This window comes from Pelophylax lessonae, assembly GCF_965119305.1.
Source record: "Pelophylax lessonae genome assembly, chromosome: 8".
NCBI classification, from domain to species: domain Eukaryota; kingdom Metazoa; phylum Chordata; class Amphibia; order Anura; family Ranidae; genus Pelophylax; species Pelophylax lessonae.
The window spans coordinates 30,312,411-30,331,178 of record NC_138775.1 but is presented as its reverse complement, the minus strand read 5'-3'; the positions used below and the strand labels follow the sequence as shown (position 1 = coordinate 30,331,178).

Sequence of the window (18,768 nt, the reverse complement as noted above, 5' to 3'; positions counted from 1 at the left end):
TTTAAAGTTAGCAGCTACAAATACTGTGGCTGCTGACTTTTAATATAAGGACACTTACCTGTCCAGGGATCCCGCAATGACCGCCCCCCGAGCCAAGTTCTTCACTAAGCGAAACCTAACTGGTTTCCTAATGAGCATAAGTGGGTCACGCTGTGCTTTCTGAATGGTCCTGACATTTTCTGGGACCTGTGTGTGTCCCAGAAGACAGCGGGAAGCTGGAAATACTCGGAGATCGCGGCAGTTCCTCTTTAACACCTACTGGCATTGAAAACTCCCACGAAGAACTAGTATTATTTAAAGTGATTGTTTACTGTAAACAATCACCTTGTAAAAAGACCCGTTTCGTTTAATATAGAAATGAAAGGCAAAACATTTGTGTAAGATATAAAAAATAACGTTATAAATATATTTTTACTTTTTTTTTTTTAACCACTTAAGCCCCGGAGGATTTGGCTGCTAAACGACCAGAGGGCATTTTGCGATTCGGCACTGCGTGACTTTAACGGACAATTGCGCGGTCGTGCGACGCTGTACCGAAACGAATTTGGCGTCCTTTTTTTTCCCACAAACAGAGCTTTCTTTTGGTGGTATTTGATCACCTGTGCGATTTTTTGATCACGCGCTATAAACAAAAAAAGAGCGTAAATTTTGCAAAAATAGCAATATTTTTCCCTTTTTTTTATATGAAATTCCCCCAAAAAAAAAAATGTAAAAATCAAAATTTTTTAATATTTTCGGCCAATTTGTTTTATGCTACCTATGTTTGGTAAAAAAAAATCGCAAAAAGCGTATTTTGATTGGTTTGCGCAAAAGTTATTGCGTTTACTAACAAAGGGAAAGATTTTTGTCATTTTTGTTGTTTTTTTTTTTAACGCGTAATGGCGGCGATCTGCGATTTTTTTGCGGTACTGCGACATTGCGGCGGACAGATCGGACCCTTGACTGACATTTTTGACACTTTTGGGGTTACCAGTGACATTTCTACAGTAATCAGTGCTATACATATGCACTGTTACTGTAAAAATGCACTGGTAGTGAAGGGGTTAACTTTATTTGAGAGGGAGGGGCTGTGTGTGTCCCTAGGGGCGTGATTCTAACTGTGATTGGCTGTGGCTTCAACTGTATGCAGAGTGATCAATGGATCTACATAGTAGATCCATGTGATCAGCTCTCATACAGAGAGGAGAATGACAGGCAGCTTGTTTACACAAGCTGCCTGACTATCTCCCTCTCCCCCGCCGATCGCAGAGTGGCCGGCGGCGATCGGGTCCGCCGGTCACGCGCGCGGGGGGGTCCGTGACCACGCGGGAGCGGGAGCGCGCCTCCGGCGGCGCGCGCTCGCTCCCTAAACCCTCACAGGCGAGCGACGTAGACCTACGTCACTTTGCCTGTGAGGGGCTGACCGCCGCCGTAGATAGTCGTGCGGCGGTCGGCAAGTGGTTAAAGTGATCACATTCCCTCACTTCTCAGCTGCATAAGAGCTGGGGAGAGGAGAAGCAGCAGTACACTGAGCTTCCCAGTGAATAGCTGTGCAGAGGGAGCATGTCAAAACAAGTCTGATCATTGGAGGAGAGCAGGCTGAGTTCCCAGCATTGCTAGAGAACTGATCACAGAGTTTCCTCCTGCTTAGTGTGGTCAGTTTTAATAGGAAAGCAGAGTGACTGTCAGGTTCACCAGGGATTTCACACAAAGGAAGCAATACAAAGAGAACAGGAGACTTTTTCATACAAGCACATGCTACAGCAGGCATATATCAGGAATATGAAATGTTGGGTTTACATATTCTTTAGGCTACTTTTCAAGAAAAGTTTCACAGGCAGAAATCGATGTCCTTAGAAACCCCGTCATGTTATACTGTATACCCTTCTGTCCCTAAAAGCACTTTATGTAAAATACTGCGGGTTTCATATTACATCAACGCATGTCAAATGTGTATTGTCTCATGTGTCCCTGAGATTTACCATAGAAACACTGGTGCTATTATTAAATCACACCCTGAAAAAAGCAACTATTGCTGGAGACACAATCAAACCTTCATCTTCAACTAGATATAAGCTTATTGTGCTGTGCCACAACAAGCCTAATATTTATGTTTGGAAATCAGACATCCCCTATATCTTACATAGTTACATAGTAGGTGAGGTTGAATAAAGACAATAGTCCATCCAGTTCAAGCTGTGTAGGTGTGTGTGGACGTATTCATTTCTCATACCCCTTCTGGAAGCGTTTAATCATTAACCACTTGCCGACCGCCGCACGACTATTTACTGCGGCGGTCAGCCCCTCACAGGCAGAGTGACGTAGTACTACGTCGCTAGCCTGTGAGGGTCTAGGGAGCGAGCGCGCGCTCCCGGAGGCGCGCTCCCGCTCCCGAGCGGTCACGGACCCCCCCCCCCCCCCACGCGTGTGACCGGCGGACCCGATCGTCCGCCGGTCACTCGCGATCGTCGGTGGAGAGGGAGAAAGGCAGGCGGCTAATGTAAACAAGCCGCCTGTCATTCTCCCTGGTGTATAAATGATGATCATACGGTTCTACTATGTAGAACCGTTGATCACTGTTCATACATCTCAAGCCACAGCCAATCACAGTTAGAATCACGCCCCTAGGGACACACACAGCCCCTCCCTCTCAAATAAAGTTAACCCCTTCACTGCCAGTGTAATTTTACAGTAACAGTGCCTATTTATAGCACTGATTACTGTAGAAATGTCACTGGTAACCCCAAAAGTGTCAAAAATGTCAGTCAAGAGTCCGATCTGTCCGCCGCAATGTCGCAGTACCGCAAAAAAAAAAAAAATCGCAGATCGCCGCCATTACGCGTTAAAAAAAAAACCAACAAAAATTACAAAAATCTTTCCCTTTGTTAGTAAACGCGATAACTTTTGCGCAAACCAATCAAAATACGCTTTTTGCGATTTTTTTTTACCAAACATATCTAGCATAAAACAACTTGGCTGAAAATGTTAAAAAATTTAGATTTTTACATTTTTTTGGGGGGGAATTTGTGAAAAATATTGTTATTTTTGCAAAATTGACGCGCTTTTTTTGTTTATAGCGCATGATCAAAAAATCGCACAGGTGATCAAATACCACCAAAAGAAAGCTCTGTTTGTGGGAAAAAAGGACGTCAAATTCGTTTGGGTACAGCGTCGCACGACCATGCAATTGTCCGTTAAAGTCACGCAGTGCCGAATCGCAAAATAGGCCCTGGTCAGGAAGGGGGTAAAATCTTCCGGGGCTTAAGTGGTTAAGGTTGTACCCTTATGCAAAGCTACTTATTTGTCCCAGGTTTGCCCTAGGAAATTTGGGAAGGTCTGGCACTTGTGGATAGATTGGGAGTGTACAACAGATGATCAGGAGTCCACAGACTGAATTCATTCCTCCCTGATAAGGTTTAGTTTATGATATGAACAAATGTATTCCTCTGCAGGGACTCACATTACATTTGTTCAGGTAGTATTCTAAACACGAGTTAATATTCTTCCGATACATTATCCTGATGGTTGAGAGGGAACAGGAATCTCCTTATAATTCATCAACCCTTGAAGTGATTTTATAAAAGAATGACAGAGCGAGGTGTATGGAAAGTGTGCTGTTTCTTTTAGCGATCGACCGATATCGTTTTTTTTTTTTGCCGATCCCAATATTTTGGTCATCGGATAGCGGTATTGGCCGATATTTTCGGACATTTAAAAAAATATATATATTTTTTTCCACAGGTACTCTTGTGGAGGGATCTGGGGTCTAAAAGACCCCAAACCCCTCCTCTGCACTTAAAAGCATTCAAAACGCCAAGTTTGGCTGTTTTGAATGCTGGCATTTTTTTCAATTTGCCGCCGAGTACCCGGAAGTGATGTCATGACATCACTTCCGGGTTTTTTACATGGAGACCCGATCAGAGCCAAATGCGGCTTTGATCGGGTCTTCTCTTCGGCGGCCGTGCAGGAAGGATGCCCAGGTCTCCTGGTGGGACGGGAGAGCCGGGCGAGCCACGGAAGGCGGCGGGAGGGAGGAGACGTCCCCTCTCGCTCCTTGTAATGATAGCCAAGCGGCTTCTCAGCCGCATCGGTTGCCATTACAAGACAGCCGACCATCGGCTATGGACGCCGGTACCGGGATGATGCCTCTAGCTGCAGGCATCACTCAGGTACAAGCACTGTCCGAAAATATCGGCAATATCGGTAACCTCCGAGGGCCCATTCCGATATATCGGGGAAAGTGCAAATCGGCCCCCTGATATTTCGGCATGGCTGATAATCGGTCGATCCCTAGTTTCTTCCCCCCCCCCCCTTTTTTTTTTTGTTTGGGGTTCTATAATAGGAGGTGTTATTAGTAGTTCTATGCTTTATGTATTAGATGGTGAATGCCCAAAGGCTATGTTTTATACCTATACATCTCAATTTTTCAATAAAAAGACATTTTCAAAAAAAGTAATGAACAAGTCACCATTTTTCTAGGTAAATATATTTCTACAGGTGCTATTGACATGAAATTTTCACCACATCAGTAACAACCCATGCAATCCATACATACAAAGAAACCAAAACAAAGTTCAGAAATGAAGTTATTTTTACCTAGAAAATGGTGACGTGTTCAATACCCTTTTTACCCGCTGTATTCGTGTATGTCATGGGTGTCCAACCTTTTGGCTTCTCTGGGCCACATTGAGTGTAGAGAAATTTTCTCAGGCCGCATATAAAATATAAACTATAGTTAAAGTATATAAGTAATAAAACGCCACCGTGCCCTTCCCTCGCTGCTGCCCCCCCCCCCCCAAGCACTAATTTAACACAACTAGAGGATGATCCCTTCCAAGGCAGTCTCTGCCTACAGTTAGTTGGAAGCCGCTGTGGCCGTTTACCCGACCCGACTTCCTTCTTCCCCATCAAAAAAAAATATAATTGTCAGGGGGCAGTGGGCCGCATTGCCTGGGGCTCTGGGCCGCAGGTTGGACATGCCTGGTGTATGTATATTTAGGGTTCTAGCACATTGATCTCCCTGCTGGCAAACAGTGAAAGAGAAGTGTGGAAGCACTTCTCTTATGGCAGAGCCGGTCAAAGGAAGAACTTTCCCATCTCTACAACAGTGAACAGAGTGATAATGCTAATGAACATGCCGCACGGGTTGATTAGAGTGTGCCCAGGCACATCTGACACACTCTGTGCACACGCCTATTATTGTGACCATTTGCTCAACTTGCCGTTTTGTGGCACAACTTGCATAGTTCCTCTTTAAAAAAAAATAAACGTAGGCCTTTTCAGTCCACATGATCAACAGATTTATCAACAGCTTGCAATCAAGATTAGGTAATTATGCTAAAACAATGACAACTTACCTTCTTTTCTATGTTTGTCAGCTGTTCCTTGTGAAAACTGTCCAGTTTTTTAAGCTCCTCCTCCTTCCTTTTTAACTCTTTGGCCTATATGAGAAATATATAAAAAGATATAATGTAGCATTTATAATAAATAAAAAGATCTGCGCTATGGAAAAGGAAAAACATATCGCTGCCTCCACTCAAGCTTCTATCCAAGGATAGAGTGAATATAATAAATTAAACAAAAGTGGATACGGTGCTGCTGCGGTGGTTTCAGAAAATGAATCAATTACCAAAATCAGGTAGGAAAATTAGGCCAGGTTCACATATGTGAGGAATTGGAAGTGACCACGGTGCAATTTTGGTTCCGATTCAGGAGCAAATTCAGGCAAAAATTCGGACTTGAATCGGACCGGAACCGGTGAACAAACACGCACCGGACCCCAGGCTGGAAACCGCAGCCGCACATATGTGAACCCGGCCTGAGAATAAAGATGCCTCAATGCCCCTAGCAGGTTGTAAAAACTCTGGGGGGAGAGAGTGTGCTAGTTATGCTTCAAATGATACTGTGATTAGTTAATTGTGTGACTGTCCCTTTAGGATGTCAAAACATAAAAACATTTTTATATTTTGACATCTTAAGAGCCCATTCAGACTAGCGCGAATTGTCAGGCGACTTGTCAGCCTGACAAGTCGTGGTCCATTGAGTAGTACAGGACCCGTTCTAATAGGAGCGACACAAGTCGCTCCGACTTAGAAAAAGGGTCCTGTACTACTTTGGGGCGACCTGGGAGCGACTTGCATAGACTTCCATTATGTGAAGTCCCTGCAAGTCGCGCCGAAGTCGCGGTGCACGCAACTTCACAGGTCGCCCCCCAAAGTCGGATCGCCTCAGTGTGAACCGGCTCTTAAAGGGACAGTCACACAATTAACTAATCACAGTATCAAACAACCTGCGAGGGGTATTCCGAAATTTTTCTTCAAATTGCCCTAACTGATTTATTTGGTTAATTGATTTGGTAATTACTTAATTTTTGGAAACCACCGTAGCAGCGCCATATCCACTTTTATTTCATGTAACATGTAGCATTTACCATATATATGTAGGATTCATCGTATAGCTCGGTTCACACCTATGCAGTTTGCTTTTGATCCATTTCTGCAGTGCTTTTTGCTGTGCGTTTTGCGTTTTTGCAAACACGGTTTTACCGCGATTGAGCCGCAATTTGCATTTTTTTTTTTAAACTTGTTATTTAACTTGATATTCTTTTATTTCCAAAATATATATTCTAGGTTTTTATAACAGGAAATATACCGTATAGTATCTCTTTAACAGATTTCCTTTTATATATTTTTTTATTTCAAAGAATTTTATTGGGTGATAAACAAATGCGGTACAGGTAAAAGGTAAACAGTAGTAGAGACTCAATCTAGTCCCGTAACATTACAGCAAAATGAAACGAATCATAAAAGGAACCAGACTGACAACATGAACCTGTACATATATGTCTATAGAGTGGAAAATATCAACCAAATATTAGAACTGCATATTTGGGATACATTGCATGGATTAACATCACTCATATAGTAAGGTCAAGAATGTAACAACAGGAGGAGGGGCGATTTGCATTTTTATGCTTTTTTTTTTTTTTGCCAAATTTGTTGTTGGGCAGATTAGGAAATGCAAAACGCAAATCACAGCAAAATCGCGACAAAAACGCACTACGTGCTTTTCTGCAGCTTCTCCATTAAAGTCTATTGAATCAAAAAAGCAAAAAAGCACCGTTTTGCATTAAAAAATGTCCCTGACCCTTTCCAAAAAATGCAGCGGCTGAAAAAAGTATAGATGTGAACATGTCCCATAGGAAACCATGATAAATTAACTGAAGTGAGTTTCTGCAAAAAGCACCAAAATTCTCTTTTCATATACAGACGGTCTTTTTAGTTTGTATATAATATTTTTCATAATGAAACAATACACCCCTTAAAATCAATCTCCGGTTTTACTTTATTTGAATTTAACGTTATTCATTTTAATTTAATACTGTTGAACAATGGATTTTTTTTCTTTTCTTTTTTTTTTTCTTTTTTAACTGAAATTCTGTTTAACTGACACTTTTAAGGAAATCTTTCATGAATATGCCCGAATTAAACAGAGTATGTCATGAAAAATATAGAGATTGCATTAAGTGGAAAACACTTAGCAAAATGATTGGAACATGGAACAATACAGGTAGCTGAAATCTTTAATTCTCTTGTAAAAAGGAAGCTTAGTCAAAGCCACTGCCACTTTGTTGTTGGTCAGGCCACTTAACCAATTCAGCCCCTGACCAGGCCATTTTTTTACGATACTGCACTGCGGTGCTTTAACTACTTGCTGACCGCCGCAAGTAAATATACTGCGGCAGTCAGCCCCGGCCAAGCAAAGTGACGTATATATACGTCACTAGCCTGTCACCGGCTTGTGAGCCAATAGCGGGCGAGCGCGTGCCCGCTGAGGCGCGCGCCCGCCGCGGCTCGTTCACCAAGCAGTCAGTGCGTGTGACCGGCGGACCGATGTCCGCCGGTCACTCGCCGATCGTTGGTAGAGAGGGAGAAAGGCAGGCGGCTGATGTAAACAAAGCCGCCTGTCATTCTCCCCTGTGTAAAAATGGAGATCAGACGGTTCTACTATGTAGAACCGGTGATCTCTGTTTGTACAATAGTAGACCTGTCCCATCACAGTTAGAAACACGCCCCTAGGACACACTTAACCCCTCCCTCTCCAATACAGTTAACCCCTTCCCTGCCAGTGTCATTTTTACAGTAACAGTGCATATGTATAGCACTGATTACTGTAGTAATGTCACTGGTAACCCCAAAAGTGTCAAAAATGTCAGTCAAGGGTCCGATCTGTCCGCCGCAATGTCGCAGTACCGTAAAAAAAAAAAAACCCAGATCGCCGCCATTCCTCGTTAAAAAAAACACCAAAAATGACAAAAATCTTTCCCTTTGTTAGTAAACGCGATAACTTTTGCGCAAACCAATAAAAATACGCTTTTTGCGATTTTTTTTACCAAACATATGTAGCATAAAACAAATTGCCTGAAAATGTTAAATTTTGATTTTTACATTTTTTGGGGGAATTTCATATAAAAAAATGTGAAAAATATTGTTATTTTTGCAAAATTTACGCTTTTTTTTATAGCGCATGATCAAAAAATCGCACAGGTGATCAAATACCACCAAAAGAAAGCTCTGTTTGTGGGGAAAAAAAAGGACGTCAAATTTGTTTAGGTGCAGCGTCGCATGACCGTGCAATTGTCCGTTAAAATCACGCAGTAAAAAATCGCAAAAAAACCCCCTGGTCAGGAAGGGGGTAAAATCTTTCGGGGCTTAAGTGGTTAACTGGCAATTGGGCGGTCGCGTGACGCTGTACCCAAATAAATATAATATCCTTATTTTCCCACAAATAGAGCTTTCTTTTGGTGGTAGTTGATACCCTCTGCAGTTTTTATTTTTTGCGCTATAAATAAAAAAAGACAGACAATTTTGGAAACAAAAAAACTTTGTGCTATAAAACATATCCATTAAAAAAATCTAATTTCTTCATCAGTGTAGGCCAATATGTATTCTGCTACATGTTTTGGTAAGAACAAAAATCCCAATAAGCGTGTATTGATCGGTTTGCGCAAATGTTATAGCATCTACAAACTATGGGATAGATTTATGGACTTTTTATTTATTTTTCTACTGGTAATGGCAGCAATCAGTAATTTTTAGTGGGACTGCAACATTGTGGCAGACAAATATGACCCTGACACTGTTTGGGGACCAGTGACACTAATACAGTGATCAGTGCTAAAAAAAAGAAAATGCACTGTCGCTGTACAAATGACACTGGCAGGGAAGGGGTTGACATCAGGGGCAATCAAAGGGTTAAATGTGTTCCCTGCGAGTGATTACTATCTGTGTGGGGGATGGTTGCACTGTAGGAAGACAGATCTGTGTTCCTGCTTAGCAGAAACACAAGATCTCCATCTTCCTTACTAACAGACCACCAGAAACACAAGATCTCCGCCTTCCTTACTAACAGACCACCAGAAACACAAGATCTCCACCTTCCTTACTAACAGACCACCAGAAACACAAGATCTCCACCTTCCTTACTAACAGACCACCAGAAACACAAGATCTCCGCCTTCCTTACTAACAGACCACCAGAAACACAAGATCTCCACCTTCCTTACTAACAGACCACCAGAAACACAAGATCTCCGCCTTCCTTACTAACAGACCACCAGAAACACAAGATCTCCACCTTCCTTACTAACAGACCACCAGAAACACAAGATCTCCACCTTCCTTACTAACAGACCACCAGAAACACAAGATCTCCGCCTTCCTTACTAACAGACCACCAGAAACACAAGATCTCCACCTTCCTTACTAACAGACCACCAGAAACACAAGATCTCCACCTTCCTTACTAACAGACCACCAGAAACACAAGATCTCCACCTTCCTTACTAACAGACCACCAGAAACACAAGATCTCCACCTTCCTTACTAACAGACCACCAGAAACACAAGATCTCCACCTTCCTTACTAACAGACCACCAGAAACACAAGATCTCCATCTTCCTTACTAACAGACCACCGTTCTGCCTCTCTCTGAACGATCGCTGGGACCTGTTGATTGGCTCCCGCTGTGCCCAATCACAGCAGGAGTGGGGCTCTGGCTGTGCCCGTGCACGCCCCCAGAGTCCTTGAAAGAAATCACATACAGGTATGTGATTTTAAGCTTAAGGGCCGCCCTGTTGCAGTAAAACTACATGGGGCGGTCCTTCAGCGGTTAACTGATTATTGCAGAGGCCCAGGAAAAGCATAGGGAGGAGGGACTGAGCTTAAAGTAGAACAAAGTGCCTAAAATGGTTTTGCCTAAAGTAGGCAAAACCATTTTTTTCATTTTGGATAGAGTAAGGGGGGTCATAACCCCTGTCATTTTTTTTTTGTGTGCCCTCTGTGTCCCATTGGGGAAATTTCTCTTCACTTCCTGTCCCATAGCCAAAACAGGAAGTAAGCAGAAACCCCTGCAAATTAAGGGAATCCCTTGAGGCCCCCAGATCACCAGAACTAGTGCCCCCTTTGGAAGATTTTCCCCTCTATTCGTTTTCTGAGGACAACCCAAAATTTGGTATTTTCTTTTACTTTCAAAAATAAAAGGAAACAGCACAAATAGAGAGGGGGAATCTCCCTGACGGGGGCACAGACAGCAGTAAAAAACTGACAGGGGTTCTAATCCCTTCCGACTCTGTTCAAAACTAAAAGAAAAGTTTTGCCTTTATGTGTACTTTAATAGCAAACCCAGCATCTCTTGCAACCCCCCTGTCCCGTAGACACCCAGCAATAAATGTTTTGTAAAAATAGGATTTAGGTACTATTTATAAAAACCTTTTCATAGAGTTTAGGACACCCACAATGAGTCTAACTGAGGGGTTGGCAACACTAAGAAACCTGTGGAAATAAAAAAAAAAAACACTGAGAATTGCCTGCCCACAGGCAGTTTCTCCCATTCTTCTTTGCAGGACCTCTCAAGCTCCATCAGGTTGGATGGGGAGTGTCGGTGCACAGCCATTTTCAGATCTCTCTAGAGATGTTCAGTCGGGTTCAAGTCTGGACTCTGGCTGGGCCACTAAAGGAAATTTACAGAGTTGTCCCATAGCCCCTCCTTTTTTATCTTGGCTGTGTGCTTAGGGTCATTGTCCTGATGGAAGATGAACCTTCACCCCAGTCTGAGGTTCAGAGCGCTCTGGAGCAAGTTTTCATCAAGGATATCGCTGTATATTGCTACATTCATCTTTCCCTCGATCCGGACTAGTCTCCCAGTTCCTGCCGCTGAAAACAATCCCCACAACATGATGCTGCCACCACTATGCTCCACTGTAGGGATGGTATTGGCCAGGTGATGAGCGGTGCCTGGTTTCCACCAGACATGAGGTTTTTTCTCATGGTTCTTCTCATGTTTTTTCAATTTTGTTTCTCATGGTCTGAGAGTCCTTCAGGTGCCTTTCGGCAAACTCCAGGCGGGCTGTCATGTGCCTTTTACTGAGGAGTGCACAGTTGCCAACATTTTAAAAAAATTTCCAGGGACAATATGCAGCACAGCTATCAATTACTTACCACACCCACTTCCCTGAAGCCCCGTCCACTCCACATAATTAAAATCCGCCTACTTATCAACAGATTATAGGGTCTACTTCATAAAGAGAGAATTACAGGAAATTGAAAAGGGAATTTTAAACTTGAGGCCAAAGTAGCAGAGTTGGAATAATTCTCCCATTCAGCTGCACTACTTCTGCCCAAAGTTTAAAATTCTCATCACAATTCCCTGCAATTCTAAAGTGTCACATGTGCTCAGGTGTGACCATATAAAAAATGTAATATGTAAATATAAATAAAGTGCAAAGTGTAAATAAGTACATTGCCAGGACAATGTAAATTAACCGGGACAGGCTCCTGAACCGGACAGTTGGCAAGTATGGGAGTGGCTTCCGTCTACTACAGGCCTGATTAGTGGAGTGCTGCAGTGATGATTGTTCTTCTGGAAGGTTCTCCTTTCTCCACATAGAAACCTTGGAGCTCTATCATAGTGACCATCGGGTTCTTTGTCACTTCCCTGACTTGAGCTGGATACACACAATACAATTTTCTTTAGATTTTTTCCTTTAGATTTACCAAAACCATATAATATGAGGGTCAAACCTCTAAACACTTTCAATTTGTATGCAATCAGGCAGGCCCTTGCACTACATGGTTGAAGGTAAATCTAAAGGAAATCTAACAACAAAAGTTGTATAGTGTGTATCCAGCCTAAGGCCCGTCTCCCCCGAACGATCACTTAGGACAGGCGGCCCACTCTGGGAAGAGTGGTGGTTCCAAACTTTCTCCATTTATGGATGATGGAGGCCACTGTGCTCATTGGGACCTTCAATACTGACCAAATTTTTCTCTACCCGTCTACAGATCTGTGCCTCCATACAATGAGGTCTGCAGACAATTCAATGGACTTCATGGCTTGGTTTGTGCTCTGACATGCACTGTTAACTGTGGGACTATATGTAGACAGGTGTGTGGCTTTTCAAATCATGTCCAATCAACTGTATTTACCACAGGTGGACTCCAATCAAGTTGTAAAAACATCAAGGATAATCAGTGGAAACAGGATGCACCTGAGCTCAATTTTTCGTGTCATGGCAAAGACTGTAAATACTTATGTACATGGGATTTTTTTCGTTTTTTTTATTTTCAATAAATTTGCAAAGATTTCAAACAAACTTCTTTTTCGTTGTCATTATGGGGTATTGTTTGTAGAATTTTTAGGAAAATAATGAATTTAATGCATTTTGGAATAAGGCTGTAACATAACAAAATGTGGAAAAAGTAAAGCGCTGTGAATACTTTCCGGATGCACTGTAAGTATAAAGTAAGAAGGTATAATGCCTTCTACTACCAGCATGCCTTAGTTTTGCATCAAAGCAGTATCAAAAGTATGATCATACAGTAAATAGGAGATACACACAGTCCCCTGCAAATCTCCCTCTGAAAATGCAAGGTGTTTGACTGTGTCATCCCTCTGGGCCATCCCTGAGCCAAGACTAATGTGCAGATCAGGAGTCAGGAATTCACTTTAACACCATAAATACCAGTGAGGAACTTCATGCACTCCACCTCTAGGCTATGCCTTTAAAGAAACAGTGCTACTGGCCCATTTTCCTAATAATCCATCACCGATCCATGCTATCTTACCATAGCAAGAGTCCACCCTCGTAAGCTCTGGTGTCAGAGCTTACCCAGGTGGATGATGTCACTGCCCCCAAAGCATAGTGTCACCAACCTGGTAGGAGACTGAATTGACAAGGTTGGCCTCTCTTGTATCTCCAGCCCAGGCCCCACTTAGGGTGCAAGAGATGGTGCCGCAGGAGAGTAGGAACACGAGTGCCGACAGGTGCTGGTAGAACTTGTGGCAGGAGATGCAGGCTTGAGAGGTCAGGCAGGACATCAGGCTAGGAGCAGAAGGGATGCTAGCTGGACCAGCAGAGGTTAAAATGGCACTCCACATATACAGCAGGCTTCAGATGTGTAGCCTGTTGGAGCTTCCAGCAGACTTGAGGCAGGAACACACTGTGATAACTTGGGCTGATATGAAGGACAGCCAAAGCAGGCACTCAGGAGTAATATGAAGCCAAGTCGGAGACAGTAACAAGGTCACAAAGGCAGCGGAGGTAAGTACCAGGCAGGCAACAAGGTACAGACGTGTAGGCAGAAGCATGGTCAGGAACAAAGCTGAAGTCAGGAACAGGCGGGCAGAAACACAAGCAGGATCCAGGATCAGGTCAGTAACAAGCTGGGTAAACAATGGAATTACATGGATATAGGAAACACTCACGACACAGGGAAAGTCCAGTCGGCACTGACAGTAAGCAAGAGCATCCCTTAAAAAGTCCTTTTGGCGCCAACAGGAACTGTGGACATGCTTATGTGCACGTGTATTCCTGCGCTCATGCACATGCCTGGTCTCCATTCTATGAGCGAGATACCATGGGCATGTCTTTGTGCGAGTCGTCTTCATGGAATTCTGAGGACTCCCCCTATCTCTGGAAGACCAGCTATATTAGAGAGTGATGGTAAGGAAGCACTGTTGGTGTGCATATCTTATTGGGAAGGGGGGGTGGGTGATCAATTAGGAGCAACTGTCCCTTAAAATGGGCACAACAGAAGTGTCTCTTTAAAAGGATAGTGTTCCTTTCCTGCACATTGTGCACAAGGCAACAACAAGAACTTTCATATCAGAGTCTGCAGGCGCTAATAGGTTAAACTGTGCCACCGACTTAAAATTCATTCAAATATAAAGATGAGCAACAATCATTCTCTTCCCCGGATTCTATTTTGCCCTCAGGGGTCTGTCATAAACACCCTGAATTTTTCATGTATCATTGAGAGACGGCGCTGTTTACTCTGCATCCTGAAGAAAACATTCCTGTCTTCCTCCACAGCTATATTTAGAGGGGCCTTCTTCTTTAGCACAGCGTTCTCAGACCACGTCGCACAGATGCTTTATGGCAAAGGCCTCGACAGCGGGCTCGAACTTTTAAGAAGCATGCAAGCGTTAGGGTGAAAAGGGACGTGGCGCAGAAGCGATGAAGCTGCCTGGACAGAAATGTTCCCGGAAGGCGTAGAGCTGTCGCTACAAGGCTGGTAGGGGTCGTTAGGAAGAGAGATTGTATCTGAAGGCTGGCTGCACTTCCAGACTTCCCAGGAGCAGCTAGGAATGGGCAAACTGGGACACTTCATAAAGTTTAGTCTGAACGTATCTGGCAAGAAAAAAAAGAAAGAAAGAAGGGCTCTTCCCGGCGTTCTGGGTTTTAAATGTCAGCTTCATCTGACGCTCAATGAGCCTGACACAAGCTCCTGCAGAAATCCTGAAGGCCGGAGATGCTCAGATAGAAAGGAACCAGAGAGAAAGATATTTTCAGATAGATAGACGCCTCCCGAGATTTAGGTCAGGCTGGAGGTAACTGATCTTAAGCTGATGTAAAATTGTATAAAAGCCCATCTCCAGGCAAACCAAACCCTCCCATCACCCATTCCAGTCAATGCGTATTCACACACCTCTTAAAAAAATGAACACTTTTTGTTTTTTACCACAATCCCATGACTCTCCACAGTGTTTCTTTTGCTCAAGAAGACTGGGGATCCATGAGGTCTTCTTCTTGCTCCTCGCTGTGGCATTATCATGCACCTGAAGTCTTCTGGACCCTGTGAGAACCCCCCTAATAAACAACCAATGCAAAGTGTCTACATCACTAGGGAGCAATGTGGGTACCCCAAAAAAAAAAAAGATCCTGCTTCATCCATGAATCATGGATTCAGGTAGAATCTATAAATTAGCAAAAGGGGGCGAGATTATTTTTTTAATGTATGAGATTAGCCGATTAGTACATGTTTTTGAGCAAAATAAAATAAAATAACGCATTCAATACATCCCCGCAATACATGTACATTTTCCCATGTTTTGTTTCCTATCCAATCCCCCTCTGGAAGATTTACCCCCCTTCATGACCAGGCCAGGGAAAGCTGGTAACACCAGTGGGGGACTGCCAGAGTCACTTGGCGTAGGGAAAGCTGGTAACACCAGTGGGGGACTGCCAGAGTCACTTGGCGTAGGGAAAGCTGGTAACACCAGTGGGGGACTGCCAGAGTCACTTGTCATAGGGAAAGCTGGTAACACCAGTGGGGGACTGCCAGAGTCACTTGGCGTAGGGAAAGCTGGTAACACCAGTGGGGGACTGCCACATTTTTTTTATTTTAAGCCAAAAAAAACATAGCCGTCACTTTAACCACTTGAGCTGCAGGGGGTTTTAACAACCTTCACGACACGCCATTTTTTGCTATTCAGCACTGCGCTACTTTAACTGGTAATTGCTCGGTCATGCACGCAAATAAAATTTATATCATTTATTTTCACACAAATAGAGCTTTATTTTGGTGGTATTTGATCACATCGCCAGTGGGTTTTTTATTTTCTTATTATATAAATGAAAAAAGACAGATGAAAGAAAACAATATTTTTTACTTTCTGCTATACTGTAAAGCATGTCCCTAAAAAAAACACATATTATATATATATATATATATATATATATATATATATAATATATAATTTCCTCATGAATTAAAGCCAGAATGTATTCTGCTACATGTCTTTGGTAAAAAGAAAAAAAAAAGCACAATAAGTGTATATTGATTGATTTGCATAGCGTCTACAAACATATATATATATATATATATATATATATATATATAAGAATTTTTTTTTTTATACTACTGCTGGTGGTGATCAGCTTATAATGGGACTGGGACAGTGTGGCAGGCAATCTGATGTTATGAGGGGGGGTACTGACTAATTGCCACTGACATCACCGGTGATACTAATACAGTGATCAGTGATAATAATATGCACTGTCACCCTACTGACACTGGCTGGGAAGGGGTTAACATCTAGGTCGATCAAGGGGTGCCTAACAATGTGCAATGTGTGCTGTTTTTTACTAAGGATCTCTTTGTTTCAATTTCCTGCTTTGCAGGGCTCAGAAATAGAGAGATTGTTCCCTCTGTACACAACCCTGTGTTGATTGTCAACACAGAGCTCTGGGCTGTGACTGGACACAGCCAATCATCAGATCTGCTGACAGACTCCCGCTGTGTACAATCACGGCAGGTGTTGACGTAGGAGCACACATACGGGCTCTCTAAACCCGGAAACAGGCAGCAATGTACCAGTACATCCCTTTACCTGCATGGGCCACCTAGTGCCACCCAGTGCCGGGACAAGGTCTTCTAAAGCCCAGGGCAAACATGGAAACCCCCCCCCCCCCAAGATGTATGAGCATTACGTGTCAGCAAAAATCTCCCCCCACCCAAAAAAGAAAAAAAATTGAGCACCCCCTAAGCATTAATTTCCCCTTCTTCCAGAATAAATCTACCCTCTGTTGAAATCCCCCCCTGCCAGCACAAATCTTTGCCCTCCCCCCCATCCCACCTCTAAGCCCAAATCCTCTCTCACCAAATCCCCCCAGCACAATCCCCCCCACCCCAAAAAAAAAAAAATCACCCCTCCTAGTACAAATGCTCTGCTTTCCAATTTCCCCCCACGAGCAACAAATCCTCTCAACCGATTCCTAGCATGAATCCTCCCCCCAAATTTTCCCCACTAGCACAAATTATCCCTAATCATCCTTACTAACACAAATTGCCCCCTCCCCCCCCCCCCCAAAAAAAAAAAAAAAAAAACTCCTCCTAGCACAAATCCTTATCCTATTTCCCCCCAAATCACCATTCCTGAGACCCCCCTAATTCCCTCTCCTAGAACAATTCTTACTCTCTGCCACCCTCCAACTACCCCCTCCCAACACAAACCCCCCTCCCATCTCCTCATGGTAACCCCCCCCAGCCCACATTAACAGTGCCCAGGGCAGCCGCTCCTTCAGCCCACCCTTGTCCTGGCCCTGGGGCCACCTATGCGCAGTACATAGCGGGCAGGTGGTTCTTCAGTGGGTAATGCAACTCTGTAATCATAGATACATCATTAAATATTTTTTATATTGCAAACAATCTAAGTACCTGAATTTGGGGTTTTATTGGCCTTTTGCAGTCCCTGTACAATAGAGCTTAAACGGGGAGAAGAAGAAGCAGTACAAGGAGCCAATTAGTTCCCCTGCCTACAAGCAGCATGATTATAGAAAGAAAAGGCAGAGTGAGAGAGCGAGAGCTAGGGTTGGGTCCAGGACAGCCTGGGCTCACGGGAAGTAGGTTGAATGCTGCTGGGATGGAAAAAAGTATTGAAGGTGACAGCTCTGGTTTAAAGTAAAAATAATGCAGCAAAAGCAGATTCTGTATTTTTATGTTGGGTTCTTCAATTTTTTTTATCTTGTTATTTTTGGCTAGAGTTCTGCTTTAAATCAGCCTGGAGTTTAATGAACTAAAAGCTCTACATTAATAGATACTGTAGTACAATCAGCTGTATCTGACAATAAAATGCCACTTTATGCCCACCTTCACCATGTTCTGCTAATTAGACCGGAGGAGCCGCACTACACAAGAACACTTGAATGCTCCCTTGAGGGGCCTATATCGTGGCCCTTCTGGCACACAAAGGGTGCTATCCAAATAATAGGGGTTGCCGCTGCTAATTAAGCTGCACGTGCGCATCTGCATATGGTTTCCAGGACGGCGTGCCTGCACCCAGGCAGTGTAAATATTTCTCTGCGCTAATGATTTATAATAAGCATATAATAGGCACTTGGGGCTCCTTTCTTTTTGTCTGAGGTTCCATGTAATTTCTGTGTGTGTTTTTACTTGTGCCAGCAACCAATCAGCCGAAACAACGGGCGGAATTATTTACATTGTCGCTAAACAAACAGCGACGAGCTCCAAAATATGTACCGTGCCCTGATCAGAATAAATAAACTGAAGGCCATTGTCCAGATCTGTGTCACAATGTAAAATTAAAAGCATAGATCCAAGTAGCAATGGGCCGAACACCCCCCCGGTTCGAACCAGAACATCTCAAACAGGGAAAAAGTTCTAGCGAACATGAAAACTCTTTTCTATGGGACATGAAAAATCAAAAATTCTCATTTTAACCACTTAACGACCACCCGCCGCAGTTATAATGCGGCAGGCAGCTGCTCCTGCACGAACCGACGTAAGTATACGTCAGTCGCTTTTGCCTGCAGATAGGGGGCGAGCACGCGCCACTGGCGGCGCACTCCCGCCCCCACTCGGCAGCGGGGACTCGGATGCACGGGGCAGGCGGCTCTGATTGCCGCCTGACACATCCAATCTCTCCCCGCTGAGAGAGAAGAACGGTCAGCTGTTGTAAACACAGCTGATCGTTCTTCTCCCTGGAAT

The 18,768-nt window shown here is 43.6% G+C and overlaps 1 protein-coding gene across 1 annotated transcript in view; it reads right to left on the bottom strand.

Moving 5' to 3' along the window:
• CHCHD6 (coiled-coil-helix-coiled-coil-helix domain containing 6) overlaps positions 1 to 18,768 on the bottom strand; it is a 478,181-nt gene that overhangs the window by 281,279 nt on the left and 178,134 nt on the right. The window contains exon 6 of the mRNA XM_082265088.1: positions 5,337 to 5,420. Within this exon, the coding sequence (XP_082121214.1) occupies positions 5,337 to 5,420 (84 nt within the window). The remainder of the gene's footprint in view (positions 1 to 5,336; positions 5,421 to 18,768) is intronic.